This window comes from Capra hircus, chromosome 10, assembly GCF_001704415.2.
Source record: "Capra hircus breed San Clemente chromosome 10, ASM170441v1, whole genome shotgun sequence".
NCBI lineage: Eukaryota > Metazoa > Chordata > Mammalia > Artiodactyla > Bovidae > Capra > Capra hircus.
In genome coordinates this window covers 11,025,310-11,047,533 of record NC_030817.1, presented here as the reverse complement: position 1 = coordinate 11,047,533, position 22,224 = coordinate 11,025,310, and the positions used below count along the sequence as shown (strand labels likewise).

At 40.6% G+C, this 22,224-nt stretch overlaps 1 protein-coding gene across 1 annotated transcript in view; it reads right to left on the bottom strand.

Moving 5' to 3' along the window:
• Nucleotides 1–22,224, bottom strand: part of CEP128 (centrosomal protein 128) — a 466,954-nt gene that overhangs the window by 275,110 nt on the left and 169,620 nt on the right. Inside the window, exons 14-15 of the mRNA XM_018053897.1 lie at nucleotides 14,306–14,956; nucleotides 7,012–7,176 (exon numbers count right to left, since the gene is read on the bottom strand). Of these exons, the coding sequence (XP_017909386.1) occupies nucleotides 7,012–7,176; nucleotides 14,306–14,956 (816 nt within the window). The remainder of the gene's footprint in view (nucleotides 1–7,011; nucleotides 7,177–14,305; nucleotides 14,957–22,224) is intronic.

Here is a 22,224-nt window from a genome sequence, read left to right as displayed (position 1 = left end):
TACTTCTTTCTCATACTTGTCGGGGGGGAACAAAAAAAACCAGAGAATTCTGCCTGCTACTATCAAGGAGTTCTTGGTAAAAAATGTAAAACTGTGATTTTAGCAGAGTGACTATTTTATAGAACAAATATCTGACAATCATATACATTTTCTCACCTCATGAAAAAGAACAATCCTAAACAGATGGTCAAATTAGAAACAAAACGAAATTAAACAATGCTGATTCATTTTTTCCAGTCACAGATATCTCTTATGTGGAAATATCAGGTTTTAATTAGACTTTTCTAAAAAAATTACTGATGACTTCTAATCCAAAATTTATACAGACTAAAAACAAATAAGAAAGGATATGGTAATCTGTTGACTATAATAACAACAAATTTAAATTCAGCACTAAAGAAATCAATGAAAAGACAGAAACGTGAGTCATTTTACTGGCAGTAAATAAAGGGGAAAACACAAGAAATCTGTGCTCATATCCTGTTTCCAACACAAGCTGTGCAATGTTGGGCAAGTCACAATACTATGCTCTCAGCCTCAGTTTCCAGCTTTTGTAAAAATGGCATCATCATCACACTTGCAAATTTGAATTATAATCATCTCTTTAAAGATCCACATTTTATATAAGAAAATTATTTCTTAAGAGTTTTTAACCAATACAGCCATAGCTTTAAATTCGTTGCTACATGTCACTTCACAAACAATTTAAATAACGGATTTCATGAGAAGGAACAAAAGCACATTTCTGCAAACCCTAATCTATTCAATGTTTACTTTCCTGTGAACTGCAATTGCCTTAGATTGTCTCACAATTCACCTCCTAATTGTTTCATTGCAGCTACTCACATCTCCCAAAAGAACTAATAATAGAAAACGAAGTTAAAGTATAATAATGGAGAAAAGCAAGTATCATATGAGTTAGCTAAGCATCCCAGATAGCCTACGTAATCTATAAGCAATGGTTCTATAGAGACCCTTTTGATCGGAAATCTCTTCATTAGGATTATAAATCCTTCAATTGGGCCCTATTTATCAAGTTCACTGCACTGGTTGGATAGCAGGAATCTCTGGGATATAAGTCATGGGCTTTTTTTCATGGGACATATTTTTGTCCTGTTTTCTTGTTTTTATTTCCCCCAGACTGGCCAACACATAGACACTCACTGAAGGAAAGGGAAACGAGGAGTGGGGAAGAGAGGGAGGGAAGGGGAGAGAGAGACAGGAGGAGAGAATGAACAAACATCTATAGCCACAGGTTACCACATTTTTTATCTATACATAAACACGTAAGCAGGGTTTCCCAGGTGGTACAAGTGGTAAAGAATCCGTCTGCCAATGCAGGAGCCCCAGGAGACAGGGGTTCAATTTCTGGGTCAGGAAGATCCCCTGGAGGAGGAAATGGCAACCCACTCTAGTATTCTTGTCTGGGAAACCCAAGAAATTCAAGGATGAACAGAGGAGCTTGGAAGGCTACAGTTCACCAGGTCACAAAAGAGTAGGACATGACTGAGCGACTGAGCACGCACGCAAACACAGGAGCATGTATGCATACACATTCGTGTCTCTTTGTCCACAATTTGCTTGTAAATTACCTACCATATGTCAAGCTCTGTACCTAATCTTAGGAATAGGAAAACAATCATGATTTGGTTCCTCTCTTCAAATAGCAAACATAATTACAAACCCACCCTCCTGTTTGTTCAACAGGAAATGCCAGCTCTTTTCAAGTTGGCTCCTCCTTTGTGGATTGTCATCTCAAGTGGTTCAACACAGTTCTGGCTCAAAACATCCAATCAACATAGTTCTGCAGTAGGTCTTATTCCCACTTCCCTGGCCCTTAATCCTTAACATATCATAAGTAGTTAATCAATGCTTGCTGATTGGTTTATTGCTTGGCTGAACCATTAACTGGCATCCACTTAGTAACTTAACGATAATAAAATAATTGATAGCTGATCAGGTATCAGACACTCTGCCAAGCACTTTAAATACATTTTCACATTTAACTCCATTAGAATTTATTATTATACCAGTTTTAAGGATGATATAACTGAGACTTTGAGTTTTAAGCAACTTGCCTAATGCCACATGGCTAGAAAATGATTTAAACTGAAAGTTCTGTCCATAGCCATCAACACCTCACTACCTCTGAAAAAGAAGGCCCTATCTGGATAACTTGATCCAGTGAAGTTTAGATTCACAGCTAATTATATCAAAAAAAATTAGGTGAACAAAAACAGCTAAGCCAATCAAAAGGATACAGCAATCATGTAAACAAAAGATATTAAGCGTTTACAGCAAGCCCACAGGCTGTGTGTGTGAGTGTGTGTCTCTGTATTCTAAAGATTACTTACCATTTTAGACCTCAGATATCTCTTCTTTGCATCAGCACCCATTATCAGGACTTGACTATGTATTCAATAGTTTTAACAATCAAAAGCGATATGTCTTTTAATGATCCCACTATGAACTTTCAACTTCAGACCTACATCTCATCCCCAGCATCCAGCAATGCCTCCCACAGGCTAGACACTCAATATATAGCAAAGGACTATAGGAATCCCCAATTATCTGAGGGATACATTCCAAGACCCCACCAGGGGATATCTGAAACTGCAGACAATACCAAATCCTTTACATGTTTTTTTCCTACACATCCATCAGTTCAGTCGCTCAGTTGTGCCTGACTCTTTGCGACTCCATGGATTGCAGCATGCCAGGTTTTCCCTGCCCTTCACTATTTCCTGGAGCTTGCTCAAACTCATGTCCATTGAGTTGGTGATGCCATCCAACCATCTCATCCTCTGTTGTCCTGTTCTCCTCCTGCCTTCAGTCTTCCTCAAGATCAGGGACTATTCCAATGAGTCAACTCTTCCCATCATGTGACCAAAGTATTGGAGCTTCAGCATCAGTTCCTCCAATGAATATTGAAGGTTGATTTCCTTTAAGATTGACTGGTTTGATCTCCTTGCAGATCAAGGGACTCTCAAGAGACTTCTCCGGCACCACAGCTCAAAAGCATCAATTCTTCAGCACTCAGCCTTCTTTATGGTCCAGCTCTCACATCCCATACATGACCACTAGAAAACCCAGAGCTGTGACTATACAGACCTTTGTCAGAAAAGTGATGATGCTCTACACATACATATCTATAATAAAGTTTAACTTATAAACCAGCACAGTAAGAGATTACCAATAGTAACTAATAATGACATAGGGCAACTGTAATGATACACTGTAATAAAAGTTATATGAAGGTGGTCTCTTTCTTTATCAAAATATCTTACTGTACCATATTCACCACACTTCTGGTGAGGATATCAGACATTAAAATGCCTACATGATGAGACAGCATTAAGCTACTACTGACCTTCTGATAATACCTCAGAAGGAGGATCTCACCTGCTTTGGGTGATTCTGGGCCATCAAGCCATGATGATGTGGCTGGTTGGATGTTAGCAGCAGATTGAGATAAGAGGGCATCCCAGGTGGAAAAAAGTGGAACAGGCAATGGCACCCCACTCCAGTATTCTTGCCTGGAAAATCCCATGGACAGAAGAGCCTGGTAGGCTGCAGTCCATGGGGTCGCTAAGAGTCAGACATGACTGAGCGACTTCCCTTTCACTTTTCACTTTCATGCACTGGAGAAGGAAATGGCAACCCACTCCAATGTTCTTGCCTGGAGAATCCCAGGGACGGGGGAGCCTGGTAGGCTGCCATCTAAGGGGTCACACAGAGTCAAACATGACTGAAGCGACTTAGCAGCAGCAGCAGAGGAAGATTTCACCATGTTACTCAGAATTATGTGCAATTCCCCGGTGGCTCAGAGGTTAAAGCGTCTGCCTGCAATGCAGGAGACCTGGGTTCGATCCCTGGGTCAGGAAGATCCCCTGGAGAAGGAAATGGCAACCCACTCCAGTATTCTTGTCTGGAGAATCCCACGTATGGAGGAGCTTGGTGGGCTACAGTCCACGGGGTCGAAAAGAGTTGGACACAACTGAGCGACTTCACTTAAAACTTAGATTTCTAGAATTTTCCAATTAATCTTTCTGCACTGCAATTGGTCCAAAATTGGTAATTTCAGTAATCTGCTGTGGCAGGTAACTGAAATTGTGGACAGGGAAACCACTAAGGGAGGCTAGGGAGAATCTACTAGACAACCACTAACTCTAGAAACTGTCGACTGAAAAAAACATACAACATAAGAGTTAAGCTTTATCTGGGGCAAAATGAGGGCTGCAGCCTGGGAGACAGCACCTCAGAGAGCTCTGGGCAACTGCTTCAAAGAGGTAGGGGGTGAAGTCAATATCTATGTGATTCTGGTGGTGAACACGGAGTTCATGCAACCAAACATTTATCTTTGCAAAGGCTTTCTGCTAGTCACAAGGAACTGATGTCACCAGCAAAGGATTTAGGGCTTTTCTAGATGTGAGCAGGTACAAGGATTGGTTTCATAAAATCAGCTCCTGAAAATATCTATCTCTCTGGAGACCTGTTCTGCCAGTTTTCCCAGAGCATAGAGTGCCTCATCCCTGATCTCTACCTTGAAGTCCCTTAGGGAGGTATTGAAAGTCAACAGCCAGAGCAGCACATGATTTAATCCTTACAGAGGTAGATGGCAAGCGCTCATAGCAGGTAACAATTCATAGTTGACAAAAACTCTGTTCTAAGGTAAATGTTCTATGTATTTACTTATTTATTTAATTTTGGCTGTGCCATGGGGCATGCGGGATCTTAGTTCCTCAACCAGGGATCAAACGCAAGCCCCTTGCAGGGGAAGAACGAAGTCTTAACCACTGGTCCACCAGGGAAGTCTTGAATGTTCCATTTATATGAATGCATGATAATCCATATATATCTGAAACATCACAAATATAATAGTGAAGAAACATTTATTCTAAGCAGAATAAGGTAACCTTTACACCTTCAATGTATCAAAAATGTCTCCACTAGTTCCTATATGCAAATAACTAAGTATATAACACGTTAATACAACTTTCTGGCTACATTTTAATTATGAAAAACTTGGAAAATTAAGCATTATCTCCAAAGCAACTATACCCTGAAAACAGATACATTAAATATTTGTGAACATTAGACATAATGAAAACAAAGTATGACATAAGAGCTAAATTACAACAACTGTCAAGGTTGTAGGCCTAAATTTAGCAACTTAAGCACATTTAATCATAAACACGAAGTTTACTTAAATTTCATTTCCTTGATTTTAACAATTACTAGAAAGGTAAATATATATATACAGAAATGACAGAGGAAAGGAAGAGCAAAGCATGAAAGTTTCTTCTAGAGGTTTATGCAGAGTTTTATGACACCCCTACCCCTTGATAATTCCTTTATCACAGATGTTAGTTAGTAACACTTATCAAGAATAGGATTCATCTGGCCCAGTCTATCTTGCCCTATCCTATTATCCAAATGCTAAAAGTCTTTTCTCTATTTGACTTATATCACACTGGAAGGCAAATCTTTTCAAGAAGCTGGTAAAGACACAGGGAAGGTTGGATGGCATCACTGACTCAATGGACATAAGTCTGAGTAAACGCTGGGAGTTGGTGATGGACGGGGGTCCATGGGGTCACAAAGAGTCGGATACAACTGAGCAACTGAACTGAAATGAAAGACACAGAACACAAATTTAAATATTCTATCTTCTATCCTTAGTCGACACTTTGCCACAAAAGTAGTGACTTGCTGAAAGTCCCTAGTATTCTACCCTATGCCTGATACATAGTGTGCATGCATGCTAAGTCGCTTCATTTGTGTCTGACTCTTTGCGACCCTGCATGAAGAGAAGGGGGCAACAGAGGATGAGGTGGCTGGATGTGATCACTGACTCAATGAACATGAGTTTGAGTAACTCCAGGAGATGGTGAAGGACAGGGAAGCCTGGCATACTGTAGTACATGGGATCACAAGCAGTCAGACACAACTGAGTGACTGAACAACAACAACATGGACTGTAGCCCATCAGGCTCCTCTGGCCACAGGATTCTCCAGGCAAGAATACCAGAGGCGGTTGCCATGCCCTCCTCCAGGGGATCTTCCCGACCCAGGGATTGAACCTGTGTCTCTTATGTTTCCTGCATTGCCAGGTGGGTTCTTTACCACTGCTGCTGCTGCTGCTAAGTCGTGTCAGTTGTGTCCAACTCTGTGCGACCCCAGAGACAGCAGCCCACCAGGCTTCCCTGTCCCTGGGACTCTCCAGGCAAGAACACTGGAGTGAGTTGCCATTTCCTTCTCCAATGCATGAAAGTGAAAAGGGAAAGTGAAGTTGCTCAGTCGTGTGTGACTCTTAGTGACCCCATGGACTATACCCCACCAGGCTCCTCCATCCATGGGATTCTCCAGGCAAGCGTACTGGAGTGGGGTGCCATCGCCTTCTCTGACTAGTGCCACCTGAAATGCTCTGATATACAGCAGATACACCCCAAATTTGTACTGACAGGAAAGCAGTGAGTCTGCTGGTAATGTTCCAAGGTTACCAATCTTCTTAAACTTCAGTCTCTGTAACTTCAAAAATGAGCCTAATAGTATCAATTTCATAAAATGACTATGAGCATGAAGAGTGCCTAGTGCACAGTGACCACTTAACTATTACATATTTTATTTGAACCATGGTTTCCTCATGGGTTAAAGGGATCAATAAAATCTAACTCAAAGAGTTGTGTGAATTAAATGAGCACACATAAATCAATCTGTTGGCATAAATGCTTGCCATAGAGTAGGTCTTCAATAAACCATAACTCCTTTCTTTGCTACCTTGCCTGTAAATACCTATTTTAAGATCCATTAGAAATTTAAAATAAAAAGTATTAGAAAGTTACTAGTTGTTGAAAGAATAAAAATCACAGCATCCTAATAAACTTCTATGACTGTATCTAGCACTGATACAACTTTTCTATGAAAGCTGAAAATTAGCATTTATTAACTTCTATGTTCTAGAAGAAATGCAAATAAGCCTTTTCAATTAGAATCCATCCACATCTTTACCTTTTCTTCTAGTTCATCCTTCAAACACTGGTATTTTAGCTTCAATTTTTTGTTCTCATTTTCATTCTGGGTTAATTCCTCTGTCAGTCTGTCATACTGTGATTTCAGCTTCTCCAGCTGACAACGCTGGACCTTAGCCATATTCTTATCTTCTAAGCTTTCTGCCTGAGGGAAAAAAAAGGAGAAAAGAGAAAGTCCACTGGCCACAGCCAAACTGTACATAAGAGAAATTCCACGTTATATCAGTGGGCAAATACTTGGAGATTTTGCCACTTCTAAGCATTTCCACATAGACAGACATGCAAAGGAAACATTCTTTCCGTATGTTCAAGCTCTGCTTAGCACTAACTGGGCAACCAAGTAAGTGCAAGGTACTGTACTAGGTGCTGAAGGTAACAGGCATGAACCATAAAAGACACAGATGCAACAATCAAGTCTGACAACGATGAGTAAGAAGCTCTTAATAAAGGTGTAAGCAGGGGTCTGTGTAACCCAAAGAAGGGACACTACCTGCCGAGAAATGCCCCCCAAGGACACACTGTGGGATATTGCTGCCTGATCAGTTTCCTTTTCTATAAGAGGAGCATCACAATATTCCTTTCCAAGCTACCTCCTCGTTTTCTGTTAAAGAACTGTGTGTTTTTGTGCAATGTAATTATAAATAGCACTCTTGTGGGGTTAAAAAGATTATGAATCGCAGCAACGAAAAAACTATAAACAACTAAGTATGTAAAAAACGTTTAGCAGGGATTATTTCAGTACCAATAATGCAATAATGTGCCTGGTTTTCGTTTATTATTTGAAATATAACCAGAATCAGCTTTAAAAAAAAATTAGTAATTTCCTAATATTATTAGGAATAATGTGTGGAGGGGATTCAACAAAGATTTGCTAGGTATGTGAACTTAAATACCTTTGAAAGGACAATAATGTGGATGCTGGCTCTGTCAGCATGGCATTAAGACCTTTTTGTATAGCTTTTCCTCATTTCATCCTCACCACAACCTGACCAGGGAGATATTATTACTGTCTCCTTTTTTGAAACTCAAGCAGAACAACACTAATAATTCTCCCAAGGGGCTGCAGCGACCATAACACAGCCAGGATTTGAACCCAGAGATTGTCTCTACTGCCCACGTTTTCAGCTGCTCTGCCTTACTACCTTGAAAAGTACGTATATCATAAGGTTTTAAACACCAGCTGGGTGCACTTGCAATGCGGTTAGTACTAGTTACACCCACCAGCTACTGACAGCCTGTAAGCAACTACATAGAATCTGTTTAAAATATGTTTCAGTGTGCAAAATATATTCACTTCTTTGCATACGTTCACTGTATGGATTTAATTAGGTACACGGGAACATAATCATGGGAAGTAGTTTCCCGAAGGGAAGACGTGTGTGAGTTTGAGACAAAATCTCCATCTTATTCACCCCACAAAATTCAGTGAAGACCTGATGCCACTTTGAGTTAACAAAAGAACTGATCTTTTTTTTAAATTAGGAATCCTGTATTCACTATCCAAAAATAAATTTTCAAAATAGAGTCTCCCATCAGGAAAACTGTTCCATTATGATTTTAAGCTTCAGCAGAATGCCTGGCCGTTCTTTGTGTCTTATAAAGAGCATGGGTATAGACAGTCTTGCCCTAAGGCCATTGGTGAGCTGGACCAGCTCACAGAGACTCTCAGGGAGCCGCTGTATTCAGCTCCCAACTCTGTGTCCAGTGATGCTGTTTGATGGCTTGAAACCAGTCAGAAGGGGGCTCTTAAATCACTGAATTTGGCAAATGCTACAGATCAGGGCTCCTTCCTTTGCCCCCAGAGAACTTGTTTTAGAACATTTACCAGAACACTAATGCCTAGGTTTGACGAAGAACTTACTTCTTTTGGTGGTCTCATTATTATGTTTACATTTCATTTTAGGGTTTACACAGTGATGTCACTCACAAAAACCCTGTGAGAGAGAAAGACGTGACTGCTCCCATTCTACTGATGAAGTACAAAGAGGTTAAGTAACCTGACAAAGATCATATGGCCAGCAAATGGCAAAAATACACAAGTCTACTCTTGGCCTTCCGACCCCAGTAAGACTCTACAAAATTACCTTTGTTGAAATCATCTTGAGGCAATAACAGCCTTCAAATAACCTTCAAAGAGCCTTCAGATATTAATAGCAGCAAGAGTATTTCATTAAAATATTTTACATTTAAATTCAAAAAATAGGCATGAGAAGGGTAGGTCTTGATAGGGAAAAGTATATAATTTGTGCAGAGAAAAAAAATGGGTAATGTATCAGCACTTACTAGACTCAGAAAAAGTGATAAATTAAGGTGAAGCCAAAAGAGAAACACAACATTTACAGAGCTATTTATCTATAGCCCTCTTGTACATAACTCGACATATTAAACCTTTGATGATGACCACTGCTATCAACTGTTTTTAATATGCGAGACAGCAAAAGAGACACAGATGTATAAAACAGTCTTATGGACTCTATGGGAGAGGAAGAGGGTGGGATGATTTGGGAGAATGGCATTGAAACATGTATAATATCATATATGAAACGAGTCGCCAGTCCAGGTTCAATGCATGATACTGGATGCTTGGGGCTGGGGCACTGAGATGACCTAGAGGGATGGTACAGGGAGGGAGGAGGGAGGGAGGTTCAGGATGGGGAACACGTGTATACCTGTGGCAGATACATGTTGATATATGTCAAAACCAATATAATATTGTAAAGCAATTAACCTCCAATTAAAATAAATAAATTTATATTTAAAAAATAATATAAATGAGTCAAAAGTACAGGATTATATTAATAAAACAGCATGAGGTGGGGTTGTCCCTCAGGGGTGATTTCAGTTTAAGAGAACAGTACTGAGCTCTCACAATCCCTGGTCTCCTTTTAAGCACATATGCTGCTGCTGTTGTACCACATTAAAGAGTGACTACCAAATCCCTCATCTCAGTCTCCAAATAAAAAACAAACAAACCGAAAAAAAAAAATCTAAGCAACTAATACCTGCTGCCTGTCCTTCTGCAGAGGTATGACTATACCCCAAACACACCAAAATATTAGGCAGCCTAAATGTACTGTACTAGTGGTAGCCACAGACCGCTATGGAAACAGAGGAGCAAGAGATTTATCTCAACCTCAGTTGAGATATATCCATCTTCAGTGAATCCATAAGAGAGGTAAAAAATTAACTGGGCCTTAAAAGGTTAGGCAGCCCTTTTCCTCCTGCAGACTGGGGGGAAAGACAATCAGGACGAAGAGCAGGCAGTGAGAAGTCGGTGTAGGAAATGGTTTTCCGTTTGTAAGAGGCCAGTTGCGGAACAGAAAAAGGCTCCAACTGTGAACAGCTCAGGTGGGACCACATCAGGGAGGACTGGACTAGATCTGAGACTTTGTTCCTGAGATAGTAATGGGTTTTGAAGGTTTCTGAGCAGGAAGTGATACACTTGGATCATCATTCTGAAAGAGGCAACATAGGTGGTATCTGAAGGCTGAAAGGGAGGAGTTGGGGGTAGAAAGAGGGACTAAGGGGGAAGTAGGGAGGCTCCTCAGAGCTGTGTCTCACGTCTCCACAGTCCAAATCAGCAGGCTGAAGTCCACTTGCTACTATGATGCATGCTATCTTGTTCATATGCCAAGGCGTCCAGGGGCAAATGCAGTTTCTGTCAACCAGGCTGTACCTCCTGACTTCACTTCCCTCTCAAGAAAGCATATTTTCAATACAATATGAGAATGATGTTTTTACACAGATGATCTTAAATCTGCAAGGACTGATTAAATTATTACCAACTCCGGCTGGAATGCACGTTTATCACACATAGTGATGATGAGAATAGGAAATATGTTGGTAATACCAAGGAGAAAGAGAGGGTGCAGTTTCAACATTCCCAGGAAAACCAAAAGTTCCTTGAAAGAACCATTTCTCAATTCATGACCTAACAAATCATGACATACACATCCTCATGCAAAAATGCTGCCTTCCACTGAGATTCACACTATTTCAACTCTGCCTTCCTGGTTAGCAGTAGCCAACTGACCAGTCATCCTCTTCACTGATGTTTTTGGTGTGTGACCCATTAACACCTTTGCAACAGCATCATGAATACCCAAATATCTACCCAACAAACTAACCTCAAAGTTATTTGACCCATTCTCTTCCAACCACCTTTACCCACATTCCACAATGGCAACTCACTGCATTACCACTCGCCTGGACCTCAACTCTGAAAATCTAAGCTCCAGTCGAGGAACTTCCTACCAAACAAGCAGCCTGCGGTCACCGATTCCTTTCCCTCCACTCTCATTCCTTTGTCCATGACACTTCTTCAGTGGTAGCGCCGCGGGAGCACATCACCTGCTCCCAGACTGGCCTCGTGCAGTTGGCATCAGCCTTCACCACCATGAACAACTCACTGCACGGCCACTGTACTCAAGATTCGCATCCACAACCAGAGTCCATCCCTATCGACCTTCCCAAGCTTACTGAGATCTTTCAGAACCTTCAGAGGAAGATATGCCCTGTCTCCTGCTGAAATCTACCCCCTCTGTTGTTGGTCCAGCCCCTCACATCTCCCCACAGACCTTCTCCCCACATTTGTGACAAATGGAATGAACGCATTATTCAGTTCATCTTTTAGCCTGTCTGCTGCACTGACACTCACGACTGCACTCTTCTAAAATGTCCTCCTTAGGTTTACAAGATTCCATTCTCTTCTGGTTCTCCTCTAGGAACTCATTGTCAGTTTAGCCGATTCTTCCCTTAAACAGCGGTGTTCTAGAATTTCATCCTCTTCTTTCTCCTTGCATAATGTCATCCAAACCCCATGATTTCAACTACTAACAATGGGTTACTAGCTCCCAAATATCTAACTTGCTGCTGCTGCTGCTGCTAAGTTGCTTCAGTCACGTCCAACTCTGTGCGACCCCAGAGACGGCAGCCCACCAGGCTCCCTCATCCCTGGGATTCTCCAGGCAAGAACACTGGAGTGGGCTGCCATTTCCTTCTCCAATGCATGAAAGTGAAAAGTGAAAGTGAAGTCGCTCAGTCATGTCCAACTCTTAGCGACCCTGTGGACTGCAGCCTACCAGGCTCCTCCATCCATGGGATCTGCCAGGCAAGAGTACTGGAATGGGTTGCCATTGCCTTCTCTGAAATATCTAACTTGAATCTCCACTTAATCCTCAACTTCTAACCTATCACGTACTAAACTGTTCCACCTAGCCTCTTATGATTAGGTTTAAGGTCTCTTCCACCCAACTCAACAACATGTTAAGAAGCTGGATTTGACATTACTCTCTCCAAATATGTTGCTCTGTCTATATTATCCATCTGGACAAACAGCTTCATTATCCAACTAGTCACCCAAAACTAAACCTAGCCAGTCTAGAGTCTAAACCTTTTCCAGTACAGCAATGTAGTTAAGACCTCAAGTATCTGACTACCTTAGTTCAAGCCCTATCTCTATTACTCTCCAGTGTAAGACCCTAGAAAAGTTACTTCTCACGTCTGAATTTCTTCACTGGAGAGAAATTAACATCACACAATCTACAGAGATGATGTATTAAATGAGTAACACACATAAAGTTCTTACAGTAATAAAATCAGCACAACCTAAGTGCTGAAAAAAATGTCTGCTAGTATTATTATTGTCACAACCAACCAATCCATATATGATACGCTTTTTATTTTCTATATACGTATTCATATATATGTATGCTGCTGCTAAGTCACTTAGTCGTGTCCAACTCTGTGCAACCCCACGGATGGCGGCTCACCAGGCTCCCCCGTCCCTGGGATTCTCCAGGCAAGAACTCTGAAGTGGGTTGCCATTTCCTTCTCCAATGCGTGAAAGTGAAAAGTGAAAATGAAGTCGCTCAGTTGTGTCCAACTCCTAGTGACCCCATAGACTGCAGCCCACCAGGCTCCTCCGTCCATGGGATTTTCCAGGCAAGAGTACTGGAGTGGGTTGCCACTGCCTTCTCCAAAATATATATATGTATTCTCTTCTCCATATCTCTGATTCTGCTTTTGCTTATGGACTCACCAAAACTGAAAGACTATTATGCCATACTTCACCAATATCAAAAGATACAATTTTTTCACATTTTACCTTCTCTGCCTCGGGATGTTATCTTACAGTTGACAGCATGTCACGTTTTCATAGGCGTAATTTTTTTTTCCTAAGCACGCAGTAAAGATCCATCTTACAAATGACAGTGTCTTAGGCTACATGAAATAGAATGCAAGCCTCTTACCTATTTCTTCCAGCTTCCATTCTGCTCTGCCCACCCCAACTTAAATAACTCCAAATTCACTACAGCCAGTAGACTAAACAGGACTAAAGAAAAATTAATAAATTAGCTGAAAAGATTCTACAAGTGCATCTTAATTATAGTTAATAATTTCATCTTTATCACAAGCATTTTTATGGTAGTTGTATTTCAAGGAATTTTGAGAAAAAATATAATCAATCTTTACAGATTTATGCATGTATTCACCTATTCAACAAGATATTTTTAATGTTCCAGGCACTGGGCACTAGGGATATAGGTGTAAACAAGAGTCAAATCCCAATCCTCATGGAGTTTTCATACTAATAAAAGGAGACTAAAAAATAAATAGTATGAAATCTATATCATATGATGATGCGTGCTCTAGAGAAAACTAAAGCAGGAAGGGGGGATAGATTTATCACACTCCTGACAATCATGTTATGAAATGACCCCCCTGCATGTGATAACCGCTAATATACTGATATATACATCTTAGAAATACTTCCTCAAATCCAAGATCTCAATTACACATTTACCCAGGCAATTCTGACTTGGAAAAGAAGGGGTAAATCTCAAAAAGCCTTGGGTTTACAAAACCCACAGACTGATCCTCTTTAGTTACCATGCTAATAGGGGCCATGGTTACAGCTTCTATGGCCTTGACAAGTCTTTGCCTTTTATATTTTAGAAGATCATAAATGTTGAATGCAGGCACGTTTCAGGCCCATGACTCACTGCCACCTCTGTCTGCCTTTCCTGAACTTCCTGAACAGCTAACCGTTCTTTTTAAAGGGTTTCAGTCCTCTGCAATAGGTGCTCCCAGGTGGCCGCTATAACTCATTTCAACCTGGCTGAACAGGCACGAATACGCCTCTTTATTGTTAGTTTTATCTCCCCTTCAGTGCTTGGGAATACAGAACGATCTCTAAAAGTTTACGTTTTATTAACTTCATGAGCCACCAGAAAATTTCCTCCAGTATCATCAGGATAACTCAGCGCAGGTACCTTCAGGGTCCTAATATGATTCTCAGCCTCACTCTTTTCCTTCTTGAAGTGCTTCATCAGCTCCTGGATATTGTGTTCGTGTTTCGTTTTCACACTCTGCAATGATGATGTGAGATCTTCCAGCTCCCTCTGGTGAATGTCTCTTTCGAGCTTTAACTGAGTAATGACTGTAGCTGTTTCCTCATCTTTAGATTTCGTTTGTGTCCTGAGGTCAGAAAGGTTCTTGAGGACCTCCTTCCTAGCTCTCTGTTCCTCCGCCAATTTATTCGCGAGGTCTGCCCGGATGGCACTCAAGTCCTTGATGGCCTCTTGCATCTCAAGAAGTTGAGCTTTGTCCTTGGTCTGGCTCTCCTTCAGCTCTGCAATCTGTTCCTCCAGGTGAGTTTTCTCAGCTTTCAACTGGCTTTGAATCTTATTCTGTGTTTTCAATTCACTTTCTAGCCTATGGATGGTATCCAGGGAATCCTTGACTTCCAGTTCAAGATCAGCTTGATGAGACTTAACATCACTTAGCTTCTGCTCCTTACAATGAAGCTCCTCCTCTTGAAGGGCACGCTTGGTCAGCACATCATTCAGTTCCTTTCGGAGACTTTCTATTTGTTGCAGTGCTGCATAAAGCTGGCTTTTCAGTTCATCCTTTTCTTTTAGAATCTATCAGATTAGGAACAGAAAGCAAAAATTACTGTAAAATTCACCATATACACTGCCAGAAAACAAAATAAAGTTTAAGCCACAAGGAGAAGAAACTTTCATAAAATAATACTTTGTATTTTTTCTGGTTCTAAATAAAAAATAGTTTTTAGGCTAGAAAAAGGCAGAAAAATACAACTGATCTGTAGTACCACACTGAGGTATATGTTTCAGATTTTCATCAACAAAATGCATCAATCCATGATCATAAATAATTACTTAAAGGTAAGATAAAATTGAGCAGAACAAGAGAAAAAAGACTCCAGTTATTATTTACCAGAGGTTAAAATAATACAATGTTACTTAAAATAACAATGATTTGCATTTCAATGGCACACTTTTTAAATGGAGAAACCTCAAAACAGATAGGGAAGATAATGTGAAGAAGAATGTAGATACAGAAAGGTTTTGGTACAATCAGTCATTGTTAATCAAATAATGTGATTTGATTAGTGACAAGAAACACACCAGTATGTAATGCAGAGGTCTTTAAGTTCAATAAGGTTAATTTAAGAGTTGGAAAGGTTGGGAAGGGACTCATGAGAAAAGTCAAAGGACAGAAAGGCCATCACCCTCTGCCAGCCTCTTTGGGAGTTAGGGCTATTGCTCAGGAACAAAGGCCAAGAACTAACCCTTTAATCCTCACTGTCCATCGATGCAAATGAAAAAGCCAACAGCTAAGGAAGCTGAAACTGTCCCCTCTCCCCCAACACTGACACCAATAGCATCTCCGTACTTGTTTACTGATGCCTACCACAGCTTGAACCCAGGAAAAAAAAAAAAAAGATTCTCATTTTAGAATTAGAAATGAGTTAAAATGCAAATACTTAAAGACATTTTTATACGTCACATTTTGCACCTCAGTGTGAAACAATTCATGATAAAATAAGTCCATCACTTCAAAAAAATGGTCTCCTCAAATTTCTAACAGGGAGAAAGAGCATGAAGCTAACATGAGAAATAATAAAAGGAAGTGATTAAGCAGCTGAGCTCTGACCAGGAGAACTGGATTCTCAGCCCAGGCATAAGCAGTTGTATGGCCTTAAAGAAATTGTTTATCTTTTAAAAGATAATAAAAGCTACATCATAGGGCTGTGATGAAGATAACTGGGAAAGGGGAAGTAAAGAGAAGGGGTGGGATTTAAGTTTAAGGAGAAACCTGGAATCTCCAGGAGGTACTTATGCAAGACAGTGATCAAAACTGTGAAGAGAGGGGTTCACTGATAAACTACTGTTCCAGATTGAAAAGTCTCTAGAACACAGAGGAAAGAGTTCACTTCAAAGAGAATTTAAGGCAGGAAAAATGGCTAGAAATAATCATAAGCCTAAGGTGGATGTTGGAGAAGAAAATGGCAACCAACTCCAGTATTCTTGCCTGAGAAATCCCATGGACAGAGGAGCCTGGTGGGCTATAGTCTAGGGGGTCGAAAAAGAGCTGGACCAGACTGAGTGGCTAAACAAGGGCAGATGTATTCTTTTTCTATTGCAGTGTAACAAATTCCAACAAATTTCATGGCTTAAAACACCACCACCCATACATTATCTCACTGTTTCCATAGGTTGTCAGTCCTGGCAAGCAATTCTGCCTTTCATCTCCTGATGCTAAAACAAGGTGTCAGCTAACCTGGGCTCTTATCTGGAGGCTTTGAGGGAGAATCCAGTTCCACGTTCATTCATGGTGTTGGCAAAATTTAGTTCTGTGCACCTAGGACATGGGGCCCTGTTACCTTTGCTGGCTTTGGGCCAGCTGTTTTTCTGAGCTTCTAAAAGCCATTCGCACTCATGGCTTAGGGACTCCTCTGTCTCTGCAGCCAGTAACATTCCATACCGAATCCTTCTCAAGTTTTGAATCCCTCTGACTTCTCCTTCTCCCAACAATCAGAAAGATTTATCTGCTTTTAAGGGCCCCTGTGATTAGACTAGGCCCATTCAGACAATCTCCTCATCTTAAAATCAACCTTGCCATATAATGTCATCATGGCACCGATATTTCATCCATATTCTCAGCTTCTGGAAACTAGGCTGAGGTATCTTTGGGAGGTCACTCTATGCACCACACTAAAGAAGACAAAACTGACAGAATCCAGCCTTGGCTGTAAGGCTAACATAAGGAGGGACCTGAGAATAGGGGAGGCGGCTCAAACACAGTGATTGACCTTTGGAACAGAAAACATAGGCCCCTGGCCTTGAGTTAAGAGACTTCCATGCAGCCCTGCCCTGAAGATATCAGTAAAAATCGTGTACTCAAGATGAAGTTGTAGCAGATAAAATGTCTTTGATTGCAAAATACTATATTTATTTTTGTCACATGATGATAAGAGCAGAGATGGGGTGTTTCAAGATGAGTCCTTCAAAGCTCAGACTCTACCACCCTCCACAACTCTCCAGGTTTCACCCTCCCCTTCAGTGCTCCAAGAGTTACATCAATTCAGGACAGCAGTGACAGCCTTAGAGCAGTCACAGACTATGCTGGTCAAGTTTGGAATTTCTTTGGCAATATATGTACTACAAGCTAAGTAACTTCTATTTTCTTTTGGTTAATGCTTGGCTACTAGCCATAGCCCAAGATTTGTCTAGACATTGACTCTGTGTCTGAAAATGTCAGTGTCCTAACCACCACCTCAGCATCCTGGAGATTCCTGGGGGCCCTCAGTTGAATAACCTTTATCTTGAGGGAATCCAAAACAATGGACTTGGGTCTCCTTTGGTGAGAAATGCTTGAGTAGAAGTGCCTGAACCTGAGAAATCGGGCTTGTTTTTTTTTTACCTCATTTAAACTTTTGCTAAATGTCCTACCTCCCTCTCTTACTTGGACTAATTTTAGCATAGATAGACGATTTGGCTTTTCCAACTCTGAAAGACTCCAAATGATCAGACTCAGTAAATATGGACTAAAGATGGCAGATTTTCAGTCTCCCATGCCCCTAGATCTTTCTCTCTGCTCTTAGACAGCCCAGTTTCAACCTGTGCTTGTCATTCTCTTCTGGGAGTTTTCTAATGGCTGCAATAAGTACACAACAGACTCCAACATCCTAAAGTTTTCCTGAAGTGAAGTGAAAGTCGCTCAGTCGTGTCTGACTCTTTGCAACCCCATGGACTATACAGGCCAGAATACTCGAGTGGGTAGCCTTTCCCGTCTCCAGGACATCTTCCCAACCCAGGGATCGAACCCAGGTCTCCAGCATTGCAGGCGGATTCTTTACCAGCTGAGCCACCAGGGAAGCCCTAAGTCATTTACCTACTGGTGACTTAATACCATCCCCTGAAGCACATCATCAAGACCCAAAGGTATGACTTCTAATGGCTCAATTAATTATTTCCAATAGCATGGTAAGGTTTTCCAGCTTTCCCTTGAGAAAAGTCTGATCATCCCTGTCCTCACTCTACTTCTCCACGTAGGCAATCATTTTAGGTTTGTTCACTTACAGCTCCTTATTCCGAGAATTGATGTTTCATATCAGCTTGGGTTTTTTTCTATTGCAAGTAACAGAAAACTCCAATTCAAGCTAGCTTAAACTACAAGGTGATTTACCATCATTCCAAGCAGAACTGCTCCAGACACGGCATGTCAGAGCTCTAGGTCCACTGCTCTGCATCGCTCTCAGCAACACCTTCCCTCCTAATGAGGCTGCAGGCTCAGGATCATTGCAGGACAGCCTCAGCCATTTCTGGCATCACAGTCAAACACAATAATGTTCGGAGAAGGAGGACATCTCCCTCCTAGTGTTTATTTTTTAGGAATGAGTAAAATTTTTCAGAAGGTCCCCAACAGTCTTCATAGTTTACCCTTCAGATAAAGAATAGTTCTTGATCAGAAGAGGGCTAGGCTAGATGCTTAGCAATTGACCTACATTAATTTTTTTCTTTTTAATGTGATGGAATGAATTGAGCTGGGGTCAGGGAAGAAACCAAGATCACTAGAGGAGCCAATATACATGATATTCTATGTAAGTTTTGCTGGTACCACTTCAGAGCAGCAACAGAATAAGTAGAGAGTTAGGTAGATCCCAGACTGAAGATCAGCAAAATGTGTGGGGTGGAAGTTAGGAAACTGAAGATGCCAGTGAACATGTCACCAGATTAGCTTTTCATGAAGTCCAGTCTGAGAGGGAAAAAGAACTGATTGCAAGAAACAGTCGGTCAGCCAATGGAATGTAGGAAGATGAAAATCCGATGGTAACAGTTAAAAGAGGATAAAGGAATAAAACTAATATGGACAATAAGAGACTGAAATTTCAGAACTAAAGATCTGCACACAAATTACAGATGATGACAAATTTTAGCCACAGAAATTAGCTGCAGAGTGATTTGAAGGTCACCATACAATAGGAAGTTAGTGAAATATAAAAACATAGAGACCAATGGGCTGCTGACTTAAACTTGGAGATCACCAAAGATAATAGCAAAATTATACGTAATGAAACAGGTTGAAGGGAAGCCAGGCATGAAAATTCTTGAGAAAAGCGGAGGCTTAATGGAGACATAAGTAGCAGTCAGGAAAAATAGGAAGGGAATGTTCTAACCGAACACTGTTTCCATTGAAGAAGAGCTATAGGGGAAGATTATGAAAGGATTGAAAATGGCTGGTGTGATGCCAAAGGAATGATACTGCTTAAAACCATGGTGATTTATAGGAATAGGAATCAACTCCTCAAAGGCCTGACTATCAAGTATATACAGTTTTTTTCCTTTTTTTTAAGGAACCAAAAGGTAGATAAGAAAAAATTTTCAAGAAAACGTAAGTTATTTTTCTGCACAGAAGGAAACATGCAGAGAGATTGCTGGGTTATACTAACGTATCAGTACTCTAGCCTTTCTTAAATTGCTTATGACAAGACTGCATACACATTTAGGAAGTGTGCACTTTAGCACTGACCCTCCTTACTTTTCAACCATTAAGAAATTCACATTTGAAAAGTTAGTATATATTACATACAGCTCTTTTATTTCCCTCAGCATGAAAGCAATACACAGAAGGAAAAGATGGCAATTTAAGATTCTCGAAGTCAAATATTATCAAGGAAAAAGCTCAATACATGGGCAAGTCAATTATCCTGCCAATTCAATAAGAAAAAAACAAAACCTAAGAATCATTCTCATTATCCATGTTAAAAAAAAATGAATTGGAAACATTCAGAAAAGCATACATTATGATCAAAACACAAATTGAAATTATTTTTCCTTATTATTTCTAAAGCACATATAAAAACCAATGATTTCAAAAGCACTTTAAAAGAAAAAAAGGCAAAAAATCACAATTCTTGACTAGATTATCTATATCAATAGAATGGTAGGCCTTCTAGCGAATATTATATCTATCGACAGAATGTTAGGTCATCTATGTATCTTCGAAGAATATCATGATTCCCTGATGTAACCATTCATGTCAGTGTCTTTTAAGAAAAGTATACATACTGACCTGTCTGGATTCTTTCTGCAATGATATGCTATTTACTTGATGTGCCATATTCCTCAATAATGAAACAGTTTTGTAATATAATATATATCTGACATCTTACCAAGATTTCATAATGTAATGTAAAAAGCAGGAAAAAAAATAAAAGCAATAGTTAAGAGAATAAAAGCTTTTGGCTTTCTAATGAATTTTTAAGCGGCACATCTTAAAACAGAAAATAAGTGAACCTGGAAAAAGAGAGATGGTGGTAGGCAAGGAACTATTTTGAAAATGCAAAGACTGCATCTGTTGAGCACATGAAAGGGCTCAATAAAGTTACTTAAAAACAATTAATTCATTCTCTAAACTATAACGTGCTTTGCTTGTAAACCAGTATCACTTTTACTCTAACATACTCTTCCAAATATACCCTGGAGTCACTTTTGGAAAGTTCAGTTCAGTTCAGTCGCTCAGTCATGTCTGACTCTTTGCGACCCCATGAATCGCAGCACAGCAGGCCTCCCTGTCCATCACCAACTCCCAGAGTTCACTCAGACTCACGTCCATCGAGTCAGTGATGTCATCCAGCCATCTGATCCTCTGTCGTCCCCTTCTCCTCCTGCCCCCAATCCCTCCCAGCATCAGAGTCTTTTCCAATGAGTCAACTCTTCGCATGAGGTGGCCAAAGTCCTGGAGTTTCAGCTTTAGCATCATTCCTTCCAAAGAAATCCCAGGGTGATCTCCTTACAGTCCAAGGGACTCTCAACAGTCTTCTCCAACACCACAGTTCAAACGCATCAATTCTTTGGCGCTCAGCCTTCTTCACAGTCCAACTCTCACATCCATACATGACCAATGGAAAAACCGTAGCCTTGACTAGACGGACCTTAGTTGGCAAAGTAATGTCTCTGCTTTTGAATATGCTATCTAGGTTTGTCATAACTTTCTTTCCAAGGAGTAAGCGTCTTTTAATTTGATGGCTGCAGTCACCATCTGCAGTGATTTTGGAGCCCCAAAAAATAAAGTCTGACACTGTTTCCACTGTTTCCCCATCTATTTCCCATGAAGTAATGGGACCGGATGCCATGATGTTCATTTTCTGAATGTTGAGCTTTAAGCCAGCTTTTTCACTCTCCTCTTTCACTTTCATCAAGAGGCTTTTCAGTTCCTCTTCACTTTCTGCCATAAGGGTGCTGTCATCTGCATATCTGAGGTTATGGATATTTCTCCTGGCAATCTTGATTCCAGCTTGTGCTTCTTCCAGCCCAGCGTTTCTCATGATGTACTCTGCATATAAGTTAAATAAGCAGGTGACAATATACAGCCTTGACGTACTCCTGTTCCTATTTGGAACCAGTCTTTTGTTCCACGTCCAGTTCGAACTGTTGCTTCCTGATCTGCATACAGATTTCTCAAGAGGCAGGTCAGGTGGTCTGGTATTCCCATCTCTTTCAGAATTTTCCACAGATTATTATGATCCATACAGTCAAAGGCTTTGGCATAGTCAATAAAGCAGAAATAGATGTTTTTCTGGAACTCTCTTGCTTTTTCCATGATCCCGTGGATATTGGCAATTTGATCTCTGGTTCCTCTGCCTTTTCTAAAATGAGCTTGAACATCAGGAAGTTCACGGTTCACGTATTGCTGAAGCCTGGCTTGGAGAATTTTGAGCATTACTTTACTAGCAATTGAGATGAGTGCAATTGTGTGGTAGTTTGAGCATTCTTTGGCATTGCCTTTCTTTGGGATTGGAATGAAAACTGACCTTTTCCAGTCCTCTGGCCACTGCTGAGTTTTCCAAATTTGCAGGCATATTGAGTATAGCACTTTCACA